The sequence below is a fragment of the Nuphar pumila genome, chromosome 2 (genome assembly GCF_984573655.1).
Source record: "Nuphar pumila chromosome 2, dmNupPumi1.hap1.1, whole genome shotgun sequence".
Classification (NCBI taxonomy): domain Eukaryota; kingdom Viridiplantae; phylum Streptophyta; class Magnoliopsida; order Nymphaeales; family Nymphaeaceae; genus Nuphar; species Nuphar pumila.
Genome location: NC_143250.1, coordinates 11,077,113 through 11,095,854, shown reverse-complemented (window position 1 = coordinate 11,095,854; position 18,742 = coordinate 11,077,113). Strand labels below are relative to the sequence as shown.

Here is an 18,742-nt window from a genome sequence, read left to right as displayed (position 1 = left end):
CCGTCTAGAAGCCAAGACCCCTGTGAAGCCCTAGAGACCTAGTCACATTGCCTTTGTTGGGCGCACTTACAATCGTTGTCCTGACAGCATAAAACTCTATGAACTTACCCCTTGCCTCCAAGGAGTCACTACGCTTCGACTCGCACAAGGGGTGACACCTATAAGCACCTGCCTAGTGGCCTAGGTCCCATCCCACTAGGCCAAACCCCTTTGGGGCTTAGGTTATGAAAGTATTAGTCTCATAGTCAGCATTTTCTTTTTAGTCTTAAAATATTGTAGTAACTAGTAAGTAGCCATGTTGGAGTCAATAACATGCCCTTAGCCTCAACAACCCTTTGAATAAAATCTTGTCCTATGTCTTTTTTTTTTAATGTGCTTCTCTTTAATTTTGTTTTTGTTTTGGTTTTTATGATAAAACAAAATAATAAATGTGGAAAAGAAGATTCCAGGATACTACTACCCACCCCCACCAAATGTTCAACCACTTAGTGCAGCTCAAGGTTTTCAAAGCCAACACACTTCCTTCACCCTCTAGCCATTTCATCTTACTTGCACTGTTCAAAAAATGCCTCATTTGTCCTTTAGTTTTTGCTGCTATCAAGTTCCAATTAGATAAACTACAATTTAAAACCTATAAAGCCAGAAGCAAAATTATACTTATTGTTAAGAAATTGCTTAAGCTAGGGGCTCCCACGCACACTCGCACACACACACACTCTCGCGCGCGCACACACACACACACACACACAGAGAGAGAGATTGTTTTGAAATGGATGTGGTAGACGGTTTGTATCTTTACAAGAGAGTCAGCACCAAGGACCATAACATATACAAGAGAAGGTCAACCAAAAGCATTGTGCATTTTTATGCATCAATGAACTTAAAGAAGCAACTAACCAACGTCATTCTTATGTGTATTTGATGGAATTGGTCACATAACAAAAGAGAGTAAAACAATCCCCCAAAGAGGAATAATACAACTATAAAGACAAAACCCAAAATGATAAGCAAAAACCAAAACAAACCAAACCAAACCAACTAAAAGGAGGGGGTCAATCGTAGTTGGTAGCAGACACCCTTTTGGTGCAGTTGGGGGTGGTCCTATGCCGCCTAACTATATGCAGTAACCTGTCTGAGACTTGCCTGGCTGTGGGCCGCTCGGCCGGGTTAGTTCGGGCACATTCGATAGCAATGTCTAACAGATCAAACGCGGCGTCCAGATCAGCTTGGACTAAGGACTTCAAGGACTGATCCAGCACATCATCACGTCGAGGGCTGCTGCTGCTACCAGTACTAACACACCTCTCAACCCACTTGACCATGTCCACGCCTTCACCAAACCTTGCATCAGTTGGCATTCTCCCACATACCAACTCCATCAGGACAATCCCCATGCTGTATACATCACTCTTCTCTGTTGCCTTCATTGAATATGCATATTCTAGAAGAGCAGAAAAACATAACAAGATTAGAACAAGAAAACCAAATTTAACTAGCATATTCTATACATTGTTACCATGATGCTACCACTGAGGCCGTCCATCTTCTAGATGAACGGTCGTTTCTTAAGTGTGGCAGTTGATTAGGGCGATTATCCTTATCCATATCAAAGAGGCATATTTTAAGCACTCAGGAATATATCTATCATAAAAAACATTACTTATATTAACAGAAAATGCTTCATACGTGCACAAGTACTTTTAGTTGAATGCTTGTCCATGTCCAAAAGAAGGTGTAGTTAAAGAAGTGGAAAATAACAGGAAACCCTAGAGATACAAAAAAAGAAGAAGAAAGGACCTTTTCAAAATTAGAGTAAGCTTCCAAATAAAAATAAAAAAAACAATGCATTCCTATGTTTGGAGATTTACCATAAGATAAAAAAAGACCAGTTAAGTTTTCCACAAATATGGTGGGTTTTTTTTTTTTGGATTTATAACCCGAAGAAACCCCATCCAACACGAAGGCCTGGTCACCTTGGCTCTAGCAGCCAAGGCCCACCCCCACTAAGCCAACCCCCTTTGGGGCAAATATGGTGGGTTTTTTTATATTTATAACCCGAAGAAACCACATTCAACACGAAGATCTGATCACACTGGCTCTACCAGCCAAGGCCCCAACCCCTTTGGGGCAAATATGGTGGGATTTGAATTCCAAAATGGGAGTTTACATCATGATGATTAGAATATCCAAAAGGAGAAAAAGTAGAAAAGAAAGAGAAAAAGATTTGTAAGTACTTTAAGGGAATAAGACCAACATAGGCACCAAAAAAATCAAATGAAGGATTATATATAATGGGGTCTGATTAGGATCCAGTTTCATTTTGTGTATTGCCTAAAAGGACACGGGTCTGTATTGGACCCAAATGCGTATGTATGATTTCTAAATGTGTTTTTCCAGTCACAAACCTCACCAATATATTGAATTTATCGTGAAAAAAAGGAGATAATCACAAACCGAGATATAACAGAAAAAAACACTATACATTGAAAATATTGCTAAAAATGAATATTTCATGATTTTATCGCAAATTTTTGAAAAATGCAAGAAATACACGCCATCTTTAGATAGCATGATTTCCTTGATTTTTTTCGTATAACAGTTGATGCATGGTAAGCAGCATTTAATTTGCCCGAAAGGGGTTTAGCATAATGGGATGGAGCCTAAGCAGCTTGGTAGGTGATCTAGGTTCAAATCCCATGGGCGTCATCATCCCTTGCACAAGCTGAAGCGTGAAGACTCCCAAGGGGCAAGGGGTAGTAAGCCCATGGAGTTTTAGGTTGCCAAGACAAAGACTCTAAGTATGACAGGCAAAGCCAACACGGCCAGGTCTATGATCTTATGGGTGGTTTCTCCGTGTAAATATAAAAAAAAACAGCATTTAATGCTGCCGGGCAGGCATGGCACCTTGGGAAAAGGCTTATTGCAACCGTTAGTATGCACTCTACTTTTATAACAGATGAAAGGGCCCTCCCTCCAACTCCCTTCCATATGAGATTATTCAAATAGTCCATTACACATTAGTGCCACTTTTGAAAGCAAAAAAAAACTCTCATGGAAAAAAAAATTTGCTGGAAAAGAAAATTTTGCTTGAGAAGTTTTGATATGATAACTCTTATAAATGAAAAGTTTTTGTTTGTTTGTGTAGCATGGGAAAAACAGTGAAAAAATGTGAAAAAAAAACAGAGAGGAAGAGAGAGAGAGAGAGAGAGAGAGGGTCGATCAGCCCCTTCTCATAGAGGTGGTTTGACCATGCCCAAGAGAGAGAGATTTGAAAATGGTGGTGAGTATATATATATATATATATATATATATATATATAGAGAGAGAGAGAGAGAGAGAGAGTTTGGATTGGGCAAAGGGGCATTTAGGAAAATATTATATAACATAGGCTGATTTGGAAAATAAGGTGAACAGTGTTTATGAAATATCAAGTGGTTTTAGAAAATATTTTTCAACGTCGGGGTGACGTTTACGAAAGACCAGCTCTGTTACAGGAAACAGTATGCAACATGAAAGGCACATTTGGAAGTGAGAAAATCGTAGAAAAATGCAAGTAAAAAATAAAAAATGGTAACTTTTTCAACCATTTCAAAAGAGAGAAAATTTTCTAAAAAAAAAAAAATCCAAAAAAGTTTGATTTTTGATAAAAAAAATTCCTCCAACTGGATGGAGCAATTTTTACTATAAAAAAATCTTTTTGCATTAGGGTAACCATTCACCCACAATACACCTCATTCCATGGGGTTGCCACAAGAAGAGTTTCCACCGTCTTCATCTTGCTCCTGCCCACCACCATTTTCAACTCTCTCTCTCTCTCTCTCTCTCTCTCTCTCTCTCTCTCTCTCTCTCTATATATATATATATATATATATATATATATATATTCAACTTATCGAGATTTTCTCAAAATTTTCCCAAGAAAAACTCTTTTTTTTTGAAATCTCCCAAGATATTCTTTTCCCGAGAATATCCGAGAACAAAATTTGTGACTATGTTTTTCCATTGCTGGATCCACCTAAAACATGGTACAGAGAAACACGTATCAGCTATGGAGGAGCTAGCCTGGATCCAGATTCAAATCCCGATATGTTTAATATGGATCCAGTTCTGGAACCCATCCATCCAATCCAACTGAGGCTTATGGTCCAATCCTCAACATTGGAAGCCGCATCTAGCTTTGACAAAAAGACACCCACTTGAATACCTTATACCCGTGACTCTCTCTCTCTCTCTCTTACAGGATTCACTTCAATACTGTGCTACTACAAAGCACTAAATCTGGTGAAAGCTACACTTTTTTGCTTTTGAGAAAATTATGGAGAATAGACTTTGCACCTTTTGGTAACACTAAAAAATGAACCTATTGCAAGACTTGGTTACTTCGTGAGTTTGTCAATAATTCAATAGCACATTCTTACTTTCTAAGGGCAGTATTCCTTTATGGGCAGTGATTTTCAAGACCACCAAGTATACAGCTTCCAACTTTATACCCTTAGCCTATAAAACCAAGATGGTTGTACCTATGTTGAGCACCTACATTTCATGCAAAGACAAAACCTCACAGAGTAGCAAATATGGGTTGTAAAATTTTCAGGTAAATGGTCCCCTCAAGACTTAACTAGCTTACCTTGGCACAGTGATAAGCAGCACAAAGTGCACATATAAATGTACATGTGCTTCTGTAAAAATTGGCCAATGTGATTAAAGCATTGCAACTACTTGTACACATTTAGAGGAGTACGATGTATCTCCATACACCCTTGAAGGCGAACACGCAGGCGCAATCCAACAGCGTGCACATAGAGACGTGAAAACAGCCTTTAGCAGTGGTAATGACTGCCGCTAAAGGCCCTTTTTTGCGCAAATCAGACACTCAGAGCAAGTCTGTTGGTGTTTGATGATATGGGCCCTCCCATTTAGAGGATCAAGATAAGCAAAAGTATGTGAAGCTAATGCTTCAAATGATCAATGCATTAAGATGGATGGCTATGATATGAATAAGAGAAAGTAAAAAATGCATACCTGGAGCAATGTAGCCATAAGACCCTGCAAATAATGTGCTTGTAGAGTCTCCATTAACTAAGGAAGATGATGACATGCCTGAACTAGACTCATCAACCAGCATCTTGGCCAACCCAAAATCACCCAAATGTGCTTCACCATCTGCATCAAGCAATACATTGCCAGATTTTATATCCCTGTGTACAATCCTAGGCACACAGTCATGGTGCAAATATTCCACTCCCTTGGCCAGCCCAACTGCAATCCTGAACCTTGCTTCCCACGATAACGTCTTTTTCTCCTTCTTCTTCTTCAAGTCTGAATGAAGCCAATCCCACAAGCTTCCACTTTCCATGTACTCATAAATCAGATAATTAGCACCGTTGCGCACGCAGAAGCCCATTAGCTTCACCAAGTGTCTGTGCCTTATCCTTCCCAATGTCTGTAATTCTCTAATGAAGCTCTTGTCCTTCAATGTAGCTTCTTCATCTTTGCTCGTAACGATCTTTTTCACTGCCAAGACCTGCCCATCCGGCATCGGAGCCTTGTAAATAGTCCCTGATCCACCTGAACCAATCACGCAATCTTCACTCAGATTGTCTGTTGCTTCCATTATCTCCTCAAAGGTCCATTTACGCTTTAGCACACCCTTCTTCTGTGATCGGCTTGCAGGCCTCGAAGAGTCACAGTAGTAGTAATCATATGAAGAAAACAACCGGCGGCGACTTAAGCATCGATCCCGACTTCGTAGATGCATCAATATGGTAACAACCAAAATGAGAGCCAGAATCAAAGTGCAGAGCAGGCTGATAGCTAGGACCCAAGACTTGGAAAATCTAGCTGTACTATTGGGTAACGAGCTGGTGCTAGGTGCACATAGAGCTAAGGGTAATCCACAAAGGCCTGCATTTTCTAAGAAAGATGACTGAGGCCACCTTGACAAAGATGGATATAGCTCACCTTGAAAATGATTGTATGACAAGTTTAGGACAACCAAACTCATCATGTCACCAAGCTCTTTAGGTAGTCTTCCTTCCAAAACATTGTGAGAGAGATTCAACACTTCTAATTTTGATAAACCACCAAGGGATGGAGGTATCTCACCTGAAAATCTGTTGTAGCTAAGATCTAACATGCTTTGCAAATTTTGCAGAGAACCCAGTTCAGCAGGAACGACTCTATCAAGGCTATTATGTGCCAACCTCAAATCAAAGAGTTTCTCACAGTATCTGATCGAGGATGGGATTGGACCAGTAAGCTGGTTGGACTCAAGGGAAAGTACATTGAGAGACACTAGATTACCGACACATGAAGGTATGGAACCAGAAATATTGTTATTGCCAAGTGACAATGTGAGGAGATTGGTACAGTTGCAGAGTCGGTTTGGAATGGAACCAGTGAGTAAGTTTGAAGAGAGTTTCAGATCACCAAGACTTGTCAGTGTACCAAGCCAAGAAGGGATTTCACCAAAGAGAAGATTAGCACTGAAGTCAATGTGGGTAAGTTTTTTGCATCTAGACAAGGAATTTGGTATCGGTCCGGTCAGTCGGTTACCAGAGAGGTCTAACATTGAGAGCTGTATGATATTTCCAAGCTCCGGAGGAATTTTCCCAGTGAGAAGATTGTGTCCTAGTCGAAGACGTTCAAGGTTCTGGGAGTTTCCTAATTGAGGAGGTATCCTTCCCTGGAAGCTGTTGTTAGTGAGATCAAAAGAGAGCAGATACCTTGAAGAACAGAGAGGAAGAATGCTGTCATTGAATTTGTTGGCAGACAGATTAACCCTTGTAAGGTTCCGGCAATTGCCCAACTCAACTGGAAGACGACCTTCAAGAGAATTATTATAAAGCAATAAAAACTTAAGGGAATCAAGGGAACCAATTGTATTTGGTACCCTTCCAGACAGGTGGTTATCGGCAAGATCGAGTATCTGAAGGCTACTGCAATTGCCTATGCTGGGTGGAATTTCACCTTGAAAATCATTCTGTCTCAGATGAAGAAGGTTCAGCTTCTTCAAATTTCCTATTGAGACAGGTATGCTGTCATTCAAATGGTTGCCGAAGAGGTCCACCATCTCCAAATCCGAACAGTTTCCTATCTCCATTGGTATCTTTCCTGAAAGTTGGTTTTCATAGGCATAAAAGATCTGCAACTCCTGAAGCTTCCCGATCTCGGGTGGAATAGAACCAATTAAGCCATTGTGATACAGAGATAGAGTCTTCAGATTGGTGAGCTCTCCAATTGAACTTGGGATGGTCCCTGCTAAACTGTTGTTATTCAGCAGGAGATAAGTGAGCTGAGACAGCTTCCCAATTTCAACAGGGATAGACCCATTAAACACATTGTCTCTAAGATCAAGCTGAACCAGATTGACACAATTCCCAATCTCTTTTGGTATACTTCCATAAAATCCATTACTGGCAAGGTTCAAATAAGCTAAACTAGTGTTACCATCACACAAACTTTTAGGCAGCAAACCCTCTAGCCGATTATCCATCAGAACCAAATAGACCAAATTCTTCAACCCACCTAATGACTCTGGTAATACACCCACTAAATTGTTTCCAGACAAATCAAGGGTCTGTAAATTACTGAGATTCCCCAGTGATTCAGGAATCTTCCCTTCTAGCCTGTTGCCAAGCAAATTGAGGTATAACAATGTGGAAATTTCTCCCAACTCTGGAGGAATTTCTCCAGAGAGACTATTATTACCAAGATTAAGAAGACTCAGACTCTTGAAACCTCTAGCCATTTCACTAGGTATTTCTCCATGCAGAGAATTGTTAGAAGCAGTAAAAACAGCCAAGTTTTCACAACCACCAAGTTCCTTTGTTATAGAACCATTCAGCATATTGTATTGAAGAACAAGCCTTTGCAAGAATTTGAGCTTACCAAGTTCAGGTGGGATTGAGCCAGTGAGCGAACAAGAAGCCATGGCCAAGAATCTGAGCATGGTGCAATTGCCAAGCTCCGCCGGAATCTCGCCGGAGAGGTCGTTGTCGCCAATGCGAAGAACCTCAAGCCTTCTCAATTTCCCGAGCTCTTTCGGAATAGAACCAGCGAATTTGTTCGAAAACAGCAAGAGGTTTGTGAGATTGGTGAGCTCAGAGAGGAAGGAAGGTATGGTTCCACCAAGCTGGTTTGAAGAGAGGTCTAGGGAACTCAAATGGTGAAGCCTAGAGATTGATGGTGGGACAACACCTTCTATAGCAGAAGAAGATAAGTTCAATCCCACCACCCTTCTCCTCTCATCACCACCACACTCAACACCTCTCCATTTGCAGACATCAACATCTCTAGACCACCCTTCCATGACACCAAGCGGGTCTTTCAACCCCTTCTTGAACTCCAAAAGAAGAGCAGACTCATTCTCACCATGCTTACTGCTTCTGCCACAACATGCAGAAACAAGCATCAAGAGAACCAAAAAGACCGCCATTTTAGTGACACCCATCTCTTCCTCTTGCTAGAAGTACAGAATTTGAAGGATGGTAATGCAGTAAACGAATTGAATGGCATTAGTTGAGTGATATGGTCGGCCCAACAGGCTTCTCTTGAGGGGCACACCCTCCACGTCTAGTGCAAAACGTATTAAAGGATGCCATTAATATGAATCCATGCAGTGCCAGAGATTGAGAGAGAAACAGGGGAGGTGTGTGAGAAGACTTTGGATTTGGAGAGATTTGTCAAACTGGCAGAGGATTCTGTTGGCCAAGCAAATCGTGTCACTGCCGCATCACGAGAGGGGAATGGAGACATGTAAGAAAGGCGGAGGGACACATTCCCCTTAAAGGGTGCCCGTGAGTTTGGTGTGTCTTTACCTGTTCTACAATAGTCAAATGGAAAGGCTCCCCCATGTAGTTATATTATCATATGCAGAGACAATAGGAGCAAACCTTTTTTTTCCCTTGCCCCTCATCCTGTTGGTGATTGTTTGTTTAGTGACCAACTTACCAAAACCAAATGTCTTTGGTCATTTGGTTAAGTGGTTGTGTGTAACCACGCCTCTAGTTATAGATTTTGTTGGGAGCAATTTGCAAAAAACCCAACTTATCAGCTATTTACAAAAGTTCACCTAAAAGTTTGTTAATTATATTTAGATGTCTGGTTTTAGAATCATGTTTCAAAATGAAATACTTTAATCCTAAAAGCATTGAGTTGATTTTGTTTTTTTAATTGGGTGATGAGAATATGCAAACCAAATATACAAACTAGGTTTTTCAGTTTTTTTTTTAAATTTGACTACACATGTGATCGGCATGCTTGATTTTATAGGGATCGGATTTTGGATCGTCCGATTCTGACATGTAGGTAAAGTTTTACAGAAAAAACAATGTCTTGACCTTTTAGAAAAAATTCAAGGCTCAAAAATTATATTTTTTTCATTGGAAAAAGCATGATATCAATTCTTAGTAAACACATCTATGGAGCTTATTTTGCGAAAAAAAAAGTGTTATTAAATCCTTGAAAACCTAGTGTGCATATTCTCATCACACTTGTTTAGTCAAACAAAGTCACTAAAATGCCTCGATGTTGATTTGTTGAAAGGAAGGACATAAGATGGCACAGATGAGTTGTTTTATTACAAAGAAAACAAGTGTCCCCAACTGGCGGGGCGGGGCAGGAGCAGTTAGTGCATGTTACCTTGTGTTGGGACATTGCAAGTTCAAACCCCAAATGGTATGGTTGTATAACTGGTAGGGGTCTGCCTAACCCCAAGTTTCTCTGTCGTAAAAAAGAAAACAAAAGTGCCATTTGGTATCTTAGAGGGGTATTTGAAATATATTAAGATAGTGTATGCAGTTAAATGTAATAACCAAATGTTGAGAGGCTAATTGTAAATAACTGATAAGTTAGGCTGCTTTTTTTAATTACTCTTTTATCCGTCCTGTCTTGGTTCTCATGATCCTGTACATATCATTGCCTTGACAATTGGTGCAAGGTCCATGTGGACTTTGGGGCCCACAGGATTTGGCTCTGAGTAGCCAGCTTGATGTGAAAAGTGTGGGACCATTTCTCATGGACGAATCAGTGGGCCCAGCTGCACATAGGCTTAAACTTCTGGGTTGTATGACTTACCAAGAAGACCCATGCATGATTCAGGTACACGCTTTTGGTCAAGTTCACTAGGCTCAGCTGTAAATCTAACTTCCAAACAAATTCTTAACGATCCAATCCTTTTCACTGTGAAAATGCTGCTCACTGGTTCACTATTCCCATGGCTGTCGCCCTTCTGCACAAGCCAACGCTAGCATAGGCCCCGGGGGTGCGGTCTTAGCCTCAGAGTTTTACGCTGCCGACACAACGATCCTACGTATGGCATGCTGAACCAACACGGCCAGGTCTTCGTGCCGGGTGCGGTTATAAATTAAAAAACAAGAATAAAGTGAACAATCTTTCACTTAAAATGACCTATAGACAGAGGGACGTGTCGTATATTGTCACCCTTTCTTCAGTTGATACGTTGTCTCTGACACCTTGTTTGTATGATGTTGCCATGGATCCATTGTCCTTGCCTGTTCACACTATGTTAGGGACGTTAGCAGTTAGGATTTGGATCGGATGTGGCCAATGCCATATTCGACTAATGGATGTTGGCTAAATGGATTTGAGTTTCGATTCAGACTCGGATGGTGAAAAGTTCAAACCATATTCGCCTTTTTTTTGCATGTAAATGGATTAGGATATCCATCAAATTTGGATATTTATCATATTAGGTAGCAAAAAAAGCAAAAGTATATCCGCATCCAATTATAATCGGATATGGTTTTGGCTTACCAAATGCAACTGAACAGAATTGAAATTGGTCAGATGTTGGTTAAAATCCGATTCATTGGCATCACTATATGTTGTAGTGAGATGTTACATTTTTCAAGCATGTAGCTTGATCTCCATGATTATAGAGAGATTGGAAAGATTCATTCAAGCCAAATGAGATAGATTTGTGCAATTGCATAAACTATAATCAACAACTCTTTTATCATTCTGTGAGTCGAATAAAATAGATGAATGGTTAAATCACACTATCATAAGTAAGGGTCCCGGGTTCGAATTCCATGGGGCTTACCCTCAGCTTATCCATAAAAAAAAACCACTTTTTTATCTTCTAAACTAAACACCCTCAACTTCCAAGTTCTGATGAGATCAAGGCAAAAGAGAGACAACAAGATTTTGTGCAAATTATGGAGTTTTCGTATTGACCAATGTTATTTTTTAATAGGCAGAAAATCGATAGGCTGCAAGCCTGAATAGGTTATTTTTTAATAAATGTAAAAAATATCAAAATATATTATTTTAAATTTATTTTAATGGTTTTAACATGTGTCATGTTATGATTGATACATAATAATTTATTATTATTTTTGGGTCGATACAAAATGATTCACTTGAGTATCGGTATCTGCCGATACAGCTGAATCGGTGGCCAAACAATTCGGGTCCAATACCGATACTGACAACATTGGTATAGACACGACACGAGGTTGAGAGACAAAAAGTAAAAAGGGAATAAGCAGAAAAACACCAAGCACATGAAGCCTAGAAACTTGATTGGCTACCATCATGATGGATTCCTTCACAAGAAATAGCCAAACATTCCTTGGATTTAGTTTGTTTAGTCAATTTGGTGAACCAGCCATTTCACTTCTACCAGCCCCTCACAATCGTAGATCTATACCATGAGTCCATTTGGTTCTTCTTACCCCAATGGGTCGGCACCTAAATTTTGAGCATAACTAAAAAGTACAGCTATATTTTGATTTTTTTTTTTTTTAGAAATACTCTTAAGCCCTGTCATGGTTAATCAAAAGAATCCATGAATAGTTTAACATAAACATTTATACCAAAATCTCAAGTATGAAATTTAAAAATTTGTTAGTCCTTTTCTCTCATTTCCTCTAAAAGTTCATTTTCTTTTTTCTATTAGTTGAACCAATTTTTTATGGCATGGATACATTTTATGGACAAATAGAAAATAAATAAAATAAAAAATTGAAGTAAGGATGAGCCCCGCCTCGTTCCGTTTGGACCGGGGATGGAGGTTAAAATCAAAATTCATGTGGGGATGGAGGCGGGGATGGACTTATGCTTTTCCCTGTCCCCATCCTGATCCATGCCTTGCCCCGCTCTGATCCATTCCCAATCCTTCTTTAAGTATGGTAATGGACAGGATTTTGAGACAGGTTGGGGGTGGAGACCTTGTCCGCCCCGGTCCACTGCCATCCCTAGGAGGAAGATACAAAATCAAAAACCACCTAATTCATAAGCCTCACAAACCTAGGTTGGCATATATGACCAAGGGTATATTTTAATTGTTGAGGGCTAAAAGGGTAATATCATTATACTAACTCAAGATGGTTTAGTAGTAACTTCAGTTAATTTAAAAAAAAAAATGTTTTCAGTCTGCATAAACAAAACTATGTTGCCTCCTTAACGATTTTTAAATTGTAGGTGCATTATTGAATTACGACAAAAGTTTGTTTCCTTTTTTGAAAATTTCCCTACTCCAATTATTATTCAACACAAAAGGCCCTTGTTTTTTATCAGGTCCCCAACTCGATCCATAAAGTCATCGTTTTATATAATACCTCTCAACTCAATCACTAACGCCCTTGTTTTATATAATGTCTTTTCCCTCAACTTCCTAACAATACAAAAATATTATTTATGGATGTATTAGTTGTATGAAATAATGCTTATTTAATATCAATATCATGCAAATCCCAACAGTTGGTACAATATTGGAACTTGTCTATACCACAAACAGACACAAGCTCATAAGGAAGAAACCCTAAATTGACTGAGGGGATGTACACTATTTTTTTTGGATTTATAACATAAAGAAACCGCACTCGGCATGAAGACCTGGTCGCGCTGGCTCAGCCTGTCATATCTACAGTTGTCATGCCGACAGTGTAAAACTCCGAGTCTAGGACCCCTGCCCCTGAGGGCTATGCTACATGATGGCTTGTGCCAAGGGGCGATGCCCTTGGAAATCTAACCTTGACTGCTCATCTAGCAGTCAAGGCCCCACCCCACTACGCCAACCCCCCTTGGGGCAGATGTACACCATTTGTGTGAATCAATATGTGAACCAATCCAAAATATGTCATCAAGAAGATATTATTATTAAACATTGAAACAAAAATTAGCCGCATCCTTCCTATGGTCAACCAAGTTTGCATTCAAAATTAAGAACTTTTTATATAATCCAAGGTTGATAGGATACACTTGAGTTGGTTTTCCTATTATCCTTTGTCTGCATGTAGGGCTGGAAAACGAGATGAGTTGCTCGTTCGGCTTGCCCAAAACTCATGAAGTGAGCTCGGCGAGCCGAGTCACAAAGCAGCTCGTAAAGCATATGTGAGCCAAGCATAAATAAGTGGGTTTCAGCTCAGTTTAGCTCATATATGCTCTCTCTTTTTCTCTCAACTAAAAATATGTGAACTGAGCTTTTCGTGGTTTTTTTCTTTGAAGTTCACCGAATGTAGGTGATCTACAAGCTTGATTTTATAGGAATCAACTATTGGATCATCTGGTTATGATGTATAAGATCTTTTAATTCTTGAAAATTATATGGTTTCAAATTTAAGTATCAAAAATCATGTTTTTCATAAAAAATATACAAAGTTTGTCATCGTAAGTGTTTCTAAAAATTAAATTATATAATATAAAGTATATGTATAATATATAACATATAATGCATGTATAAAAACACACAAACATATATATATATATATATATATATAATATTAACTGAAAATATGTGAGCCAGAGTGTCAACTAGGCATTTCTGGCACTTTTTTTTGCAAATAAACTCTTCAGATGCATTTGGGGTGGTTCATTTGCTAGGAATAGAATGTTGGATAATGTATTTTCAATGAAAAATATGATTTTTGATGCTTAAATATTTACAAAAAATCTGAGTCATTTCGACATTAAAAGATCTTTTTTATGCACCCTAATTGGATGATTCAAGAGTCTCTTTATGTAAAACCAAGAATCTAGATCACATCCATGGTGAAATTTAAGAAAAAAAATAAAAAAAAAAACTATGAAAATCTCTCTTTTTTTTTACAATCCGGGGTTACGCATACCCCTACAAGATATCTCTTAAGCACCATGTAGTAGAAGGATTTGAACCCGGGCCTTCAGCTTGGCATAGGACCCCGCCTACCACATGGGATACCACCTCGGTGGTAAAACCTATGAAAATCTCGGTTCATACTACAATTCACATCTTTCTAGTTAACATATTCTAGTGGTCACACATATATAACGAGCCAGCTCATGATCGACTCAAAATAAGCTTGGCTCGTAATGAGCTCGTGAGCAAACTTATTAATTTTCTTTTTCTATTGATGATAGCTACCCTTTCATAAAAAATTTAAGTTAATAAACCAACATTGAAACAAAATTTAAGTCACATCATTATCATTCCTATGGTCAACCATGTTCATCTTCAAAGCATTATATAAAAATTAGCATAATGGGATAAACCTGAGTTTTTTACAATTAAGATATGCACTAGGCGCATGCTTTTACAATAGTTTAATTTGGAGTTTTTTGGTGATGCGAAAACAGCACAAAGTTCCTTAACCCTAGCGTTTCTTCTAGTTTGGCAACATGAAAAACGGCCATGTTTGAAATTCAATGTCACTACTTTCTAGAGATGGGAATTCGAATACAATGTTTATCCATATCATGAACTCTTTTGCACCTCTTCAATTACTTATGAGACATGACCAAGCCCTAGAACTATGTGATTATAATCGTTTTCTTTTTTTGCTCCGGCACGGAGACCTAGCCGTGCTGGTTCAGCCTGCCGTACTTACAGTCGCTGTCCTGTCAGCATAAAACTTTGAAGGCTTACCCCTCGAGGACGGAAGCAGATCAGGTCATGCTGAACATGAGCGTTTTTTCTCATGCCGACATCGTGGCCGTCTTGTTTGCATTTTGGATGAATGCCACGTGGTTTTGTCGACTTTTGAGCTTTTTTAAAATGCAAATCGGATGGCCACGATGTCAGCATGAGAAAAAACGCTCATGTTCAGCATGACCTGATCTGCTTCCCTCGACGACTATGTGATTATAATCGACAAAGAATACATCAAAAGATCACCAGGTTTGTGAACTCCAAGGGCCTGTTTGTTTCATTCCCACATTTTATATTGAAGTGCTGAGCTGGCATCCCTTTGTGTGAAACAAACAAGCAGACACGCATGGCATATGTGGGGCTCCATGTCTCACCACCTTGTTTCATTTTGAAATCCCTTCACACCTCCCACCATGTGAAAGGGTTTCATGGGAAAGCTGAGCTAGCAGGAGATTCCCGAAAATCGTGCCATTTTCCCATCAAAAGGTTCTCCCTTTCCATGGAAATTGAAAAATAGACCCCAAACAGAAAATCTTTGATGAGCATGACAAGGTATAGGACAGGGATAATCTTGAAATCTGCCCTTAATGACCATATTTTTCCTAAAGTTTGGCCACAAACAGACCCTCAACTTTGTTACCACAAGCAGAGAAGTTTGAAGTTCGTGAATTTGGTCATGATTTCAGGTGGAGCCCAAACGCGTCCTTCTCTCCTTTGCATTCACACCCTTTTATCTACATTCATCGAGAGCCAAAAAAAAAAAAAAAAGAGAGTAGTTTATAAAAAACTGAATGTTGTTATTGTGAAAAGATCAGGTGCAATATGATTGCACAAATATTTGTGCATTATGCACCTGATCACGGGGACAAGGCCTGTCAGGTGTGGGGCCCAAGATCTGACGGAGAGCGATTTGTGCTTAATGCACAATTTTTGTGCAATCATATTGCACCCTATCGGGACTTCTTATTGCACAACAGAGCCAAACTGTAGCTCCATGAAGACTCTGGTTAGGGATGTCAACGTATGGGATGTAACCTGACATCCGATCCGAATTCAACCAATTGGATTCGGTAGTCAAATATGAATCCAATTAAAAATCGAATTTGGGTTCAGTATTGAGTTTTGCATTGAAACCCGACTCAAATATGAATCCGAACTGAATTAAGTGTAAATATCAGGTTTTAAGCTAGTCGGATTCGGTTTCAACTCTTTTTCATCCCTCATAATTGGAACCCAAATCCCATTAAGATCTGATTAAATCGGATTTAGTAAATGCCTATATCCGACCCAAATCCCACATGTGGACATCCCCAACTGTTGTGGATCCTCCAAACGCGTCCAGACAACACAAAGTGAATTCTGCCAGCATTGTGAAATGAAGTTATTTCGTACTAGTAATATCATGAATTCACCCGTATAAACTTTGAACTTTATGAGCATGATAGAGTTTCACGTAACATTTACTTCTTGGCAAGGAAACCCCAAAACAACCATGAACAAGACCAGCAGCTTGTCGTTCCTCTCAGTTCAGCTTGTTGGCTTGGCTCAAAAATTGAGCTCGACGAGCTGAGCTACGATCCAGCTTGTTTATGTAAATGAGTCGAGTACGAATATAACAAGCTCGTCGCCTCCGAAAATGACCATACATTTTTTTTTTGAAAGGCAAGTAGAGGTTAGGCAGCCCCTACTAGATATCTCTTAAGCCCCATGTGGCAGAGGGATTGGAACTTGGGCCTTCAGCCTGGCACAGCACCCCGATTACAACATGGGATACCACAAGACCAGCAGCTTGCTTATATAATGTATATCATAATATGCACATTATTATATATGTTTTATACATGTATTATAAATATATTATACAAACATGACCGTACAGTCCTTACAATTTGCCAAAATCAACCTTATATTCAAAATTTTGATTTTAAACTTTTTTAAAATATTTTTGTCCTTAGGTAAATATAGCAGGATGTTCACAAATCATTGTTGTGAATGTCCCAAAAATGTACAACCTCCTTTTACAAAAAAAAAGGCACAAGGGGCACTATAAAAGGACATTCGCAAATGCCCACTTTGACAACTCATTCGGAAACTATGATTTGTGAAGATCCCAAAAATGTATGTAAATACTCTCACATTTATGAATGTCTGGGGACCTTAGCAACGCATGGTTGCAAATGTTCTCAAAACGTGTGAACTTCTTTCTTACTAAAATCGCATAAAGAGCGTACGTAGGAAAACATTCACAAATGTGCGAGGACATTAGCATGTAAAAATCAAGACATAGGTTCACACATTTTGAGGACATTCTCAAATAATGGTTATCCCTTTATGTTATTTTTTAGCAACAAGAGGTTCATACATTTGCAACAATGATTTGAAAAAACTGCCATATTTACGAAAGAACAAAAATATCATAAAAAAAGTCAAGAATCAAAATTTTGGATCTCAACAAATTGTTAGGCTTTCTTGAAAGCACGACATTTTGCAAGGACATTGTCATCAGTTTCGTGTGTGTATATATATATATATATATATATATATTACAACAACAAAAAAACTACAAAATACAAAACCTGCTAAATAAAACATGCTATTGGATTTTCAGGATATTTTGGTGTGTATGCATATGTGATCTATATGCTTGTTTTTATAAGAATCACTTCTTCAACATTTGATTATCATGCATAGATAGGTTTTTATAAAGTTTCAAAAATAAACAACCTATAATTTTCATAAAATTTTGATGCTCCAAATACCATTTTTTTCATCCAAAATGCATGATCCAAGTGTCAATTTTCAGTAAATCAATCATGTTGAATACATCTATGGGATCAGAATTTCAAAAAAAAATACCGAAAACGAGTCAGCTTTAGTATATTTTGTATTTTATAGGTTTCCATTTCCCATATATTATATATTATCAAAGTTATAAAACACTTATAAAACAATTCTTTAGAAAACGAGCCAGCTTATAATTGGCTTGTAACAAGCTCGGGCTCAACTCGTGACATGCTCTTGAGCCAAGCCTGAGCAGGGGCGTACCCTTAACAAGCAAAGCCGAACAGTCTGAGCTCACTCGTTTACTGGTCCTACATGCTACATGCTGGTCTGTGAGATGCAATTAGAGATTAAACTGTTAGGATTCAGGTCAGATATCCAACTGAATCCAAATCCGTTTAGTGAGATTCAGTGGCCAAAATGGGATCCTATTAACATCGGATCCAGATTCAGTATCAAACCCTCCATTCAAATCCAAGTCCAAAATCAATAATAAAAACCAAATCCAACTAAAACTTAAATCCAAATCCATTTTAGTGTTGGATTTTAGGTAAGTTGAAGCTAGACTTGTTTTCGACTGACCTCTATCTAGCTCAAGCCTAAATCCGAATCTAATTGTGAGAGATCTGAATAAATTGGACTCAGTACCTAAATCCAACCCATTTACATCACTTGGTGCAACATGCACGGTTTGCACAAATATTTGTGTATTAAGCACCTAATCACCCTCCATCTTTGGGACAGGGTCTGTCAGGTGTGGGACCCAAGACCTGGTGGAGGGTGATCAGGTGATTAATACACAAATATTTGTGCAATCATATTGCACCTAGGGGTGGCAAAATCTGACCCAACCCGCCAACCCGCATCTTAGCCGGGTTAGGGTTTGGCTTAAATGGGTTCGTGTCGTAAACGGGTCGACCCGCCTAACCCATTTATTAAACGGGTCATGTTCGTATTAGGGGTATGCCAACCCGTTTGACCCATTTAATAAACGGGTTAGGCGGGCGGGTCAACCCATTTACACGAACCCGTCAACCCGCAACCCTTTTATATATGTATTAACTTATCTAACCCTAACTCCTAACTTTA

At 39.0% G+C, this 18,742-nt stretch overlaps 1 protein-coding gene across 1 annotated transcript; it reads right to left on the bottom strand.

Moving 5' to 3' along the window:
• Window positions 1–1,052: 1,052 nt before the first annotated feature.
• Window positions 1,053–8,651, bottom strand: LOC149844743 (uncharacterized). Its single transcript, XM_089986133.1, has 2 exons — window positions 5,023–8,651; window positions 1,053–1,441 (listed from the first exon to the last, which is right to left on the bottom strand). The coding sequence occupies exons 1-2, from the start codon at window positions 8,450–8,452 to the stop codon at window positions 1,053–1,055; spliced, it is 3,819 nt and encodes a 1,272-aa protein (XP_089842259.1). The 5' UTR covers window positions 8,453–8,651.
• Between the last annotated feature and the right edge of the window lie 10,091 nt (window positions 8,652–18,742).

Bases quoted from the DNA above. Each gene is read 5' to 3' on its own strand.
- LOC149844743 (XM_089986133.1), bottom strand. From the start codon at position 8,452: ATGGGTGTCACTAAAATGGCGGTCTTTTTGGTTCTCTTGATGCTTGTT. The intron at 1,442-5,022 runs GTATGCATTTTT...CTGCTCTTCTAG, and splicing joins TTATGGCTACATTGCTCCAG to AATATGCATATTCAATGAAG.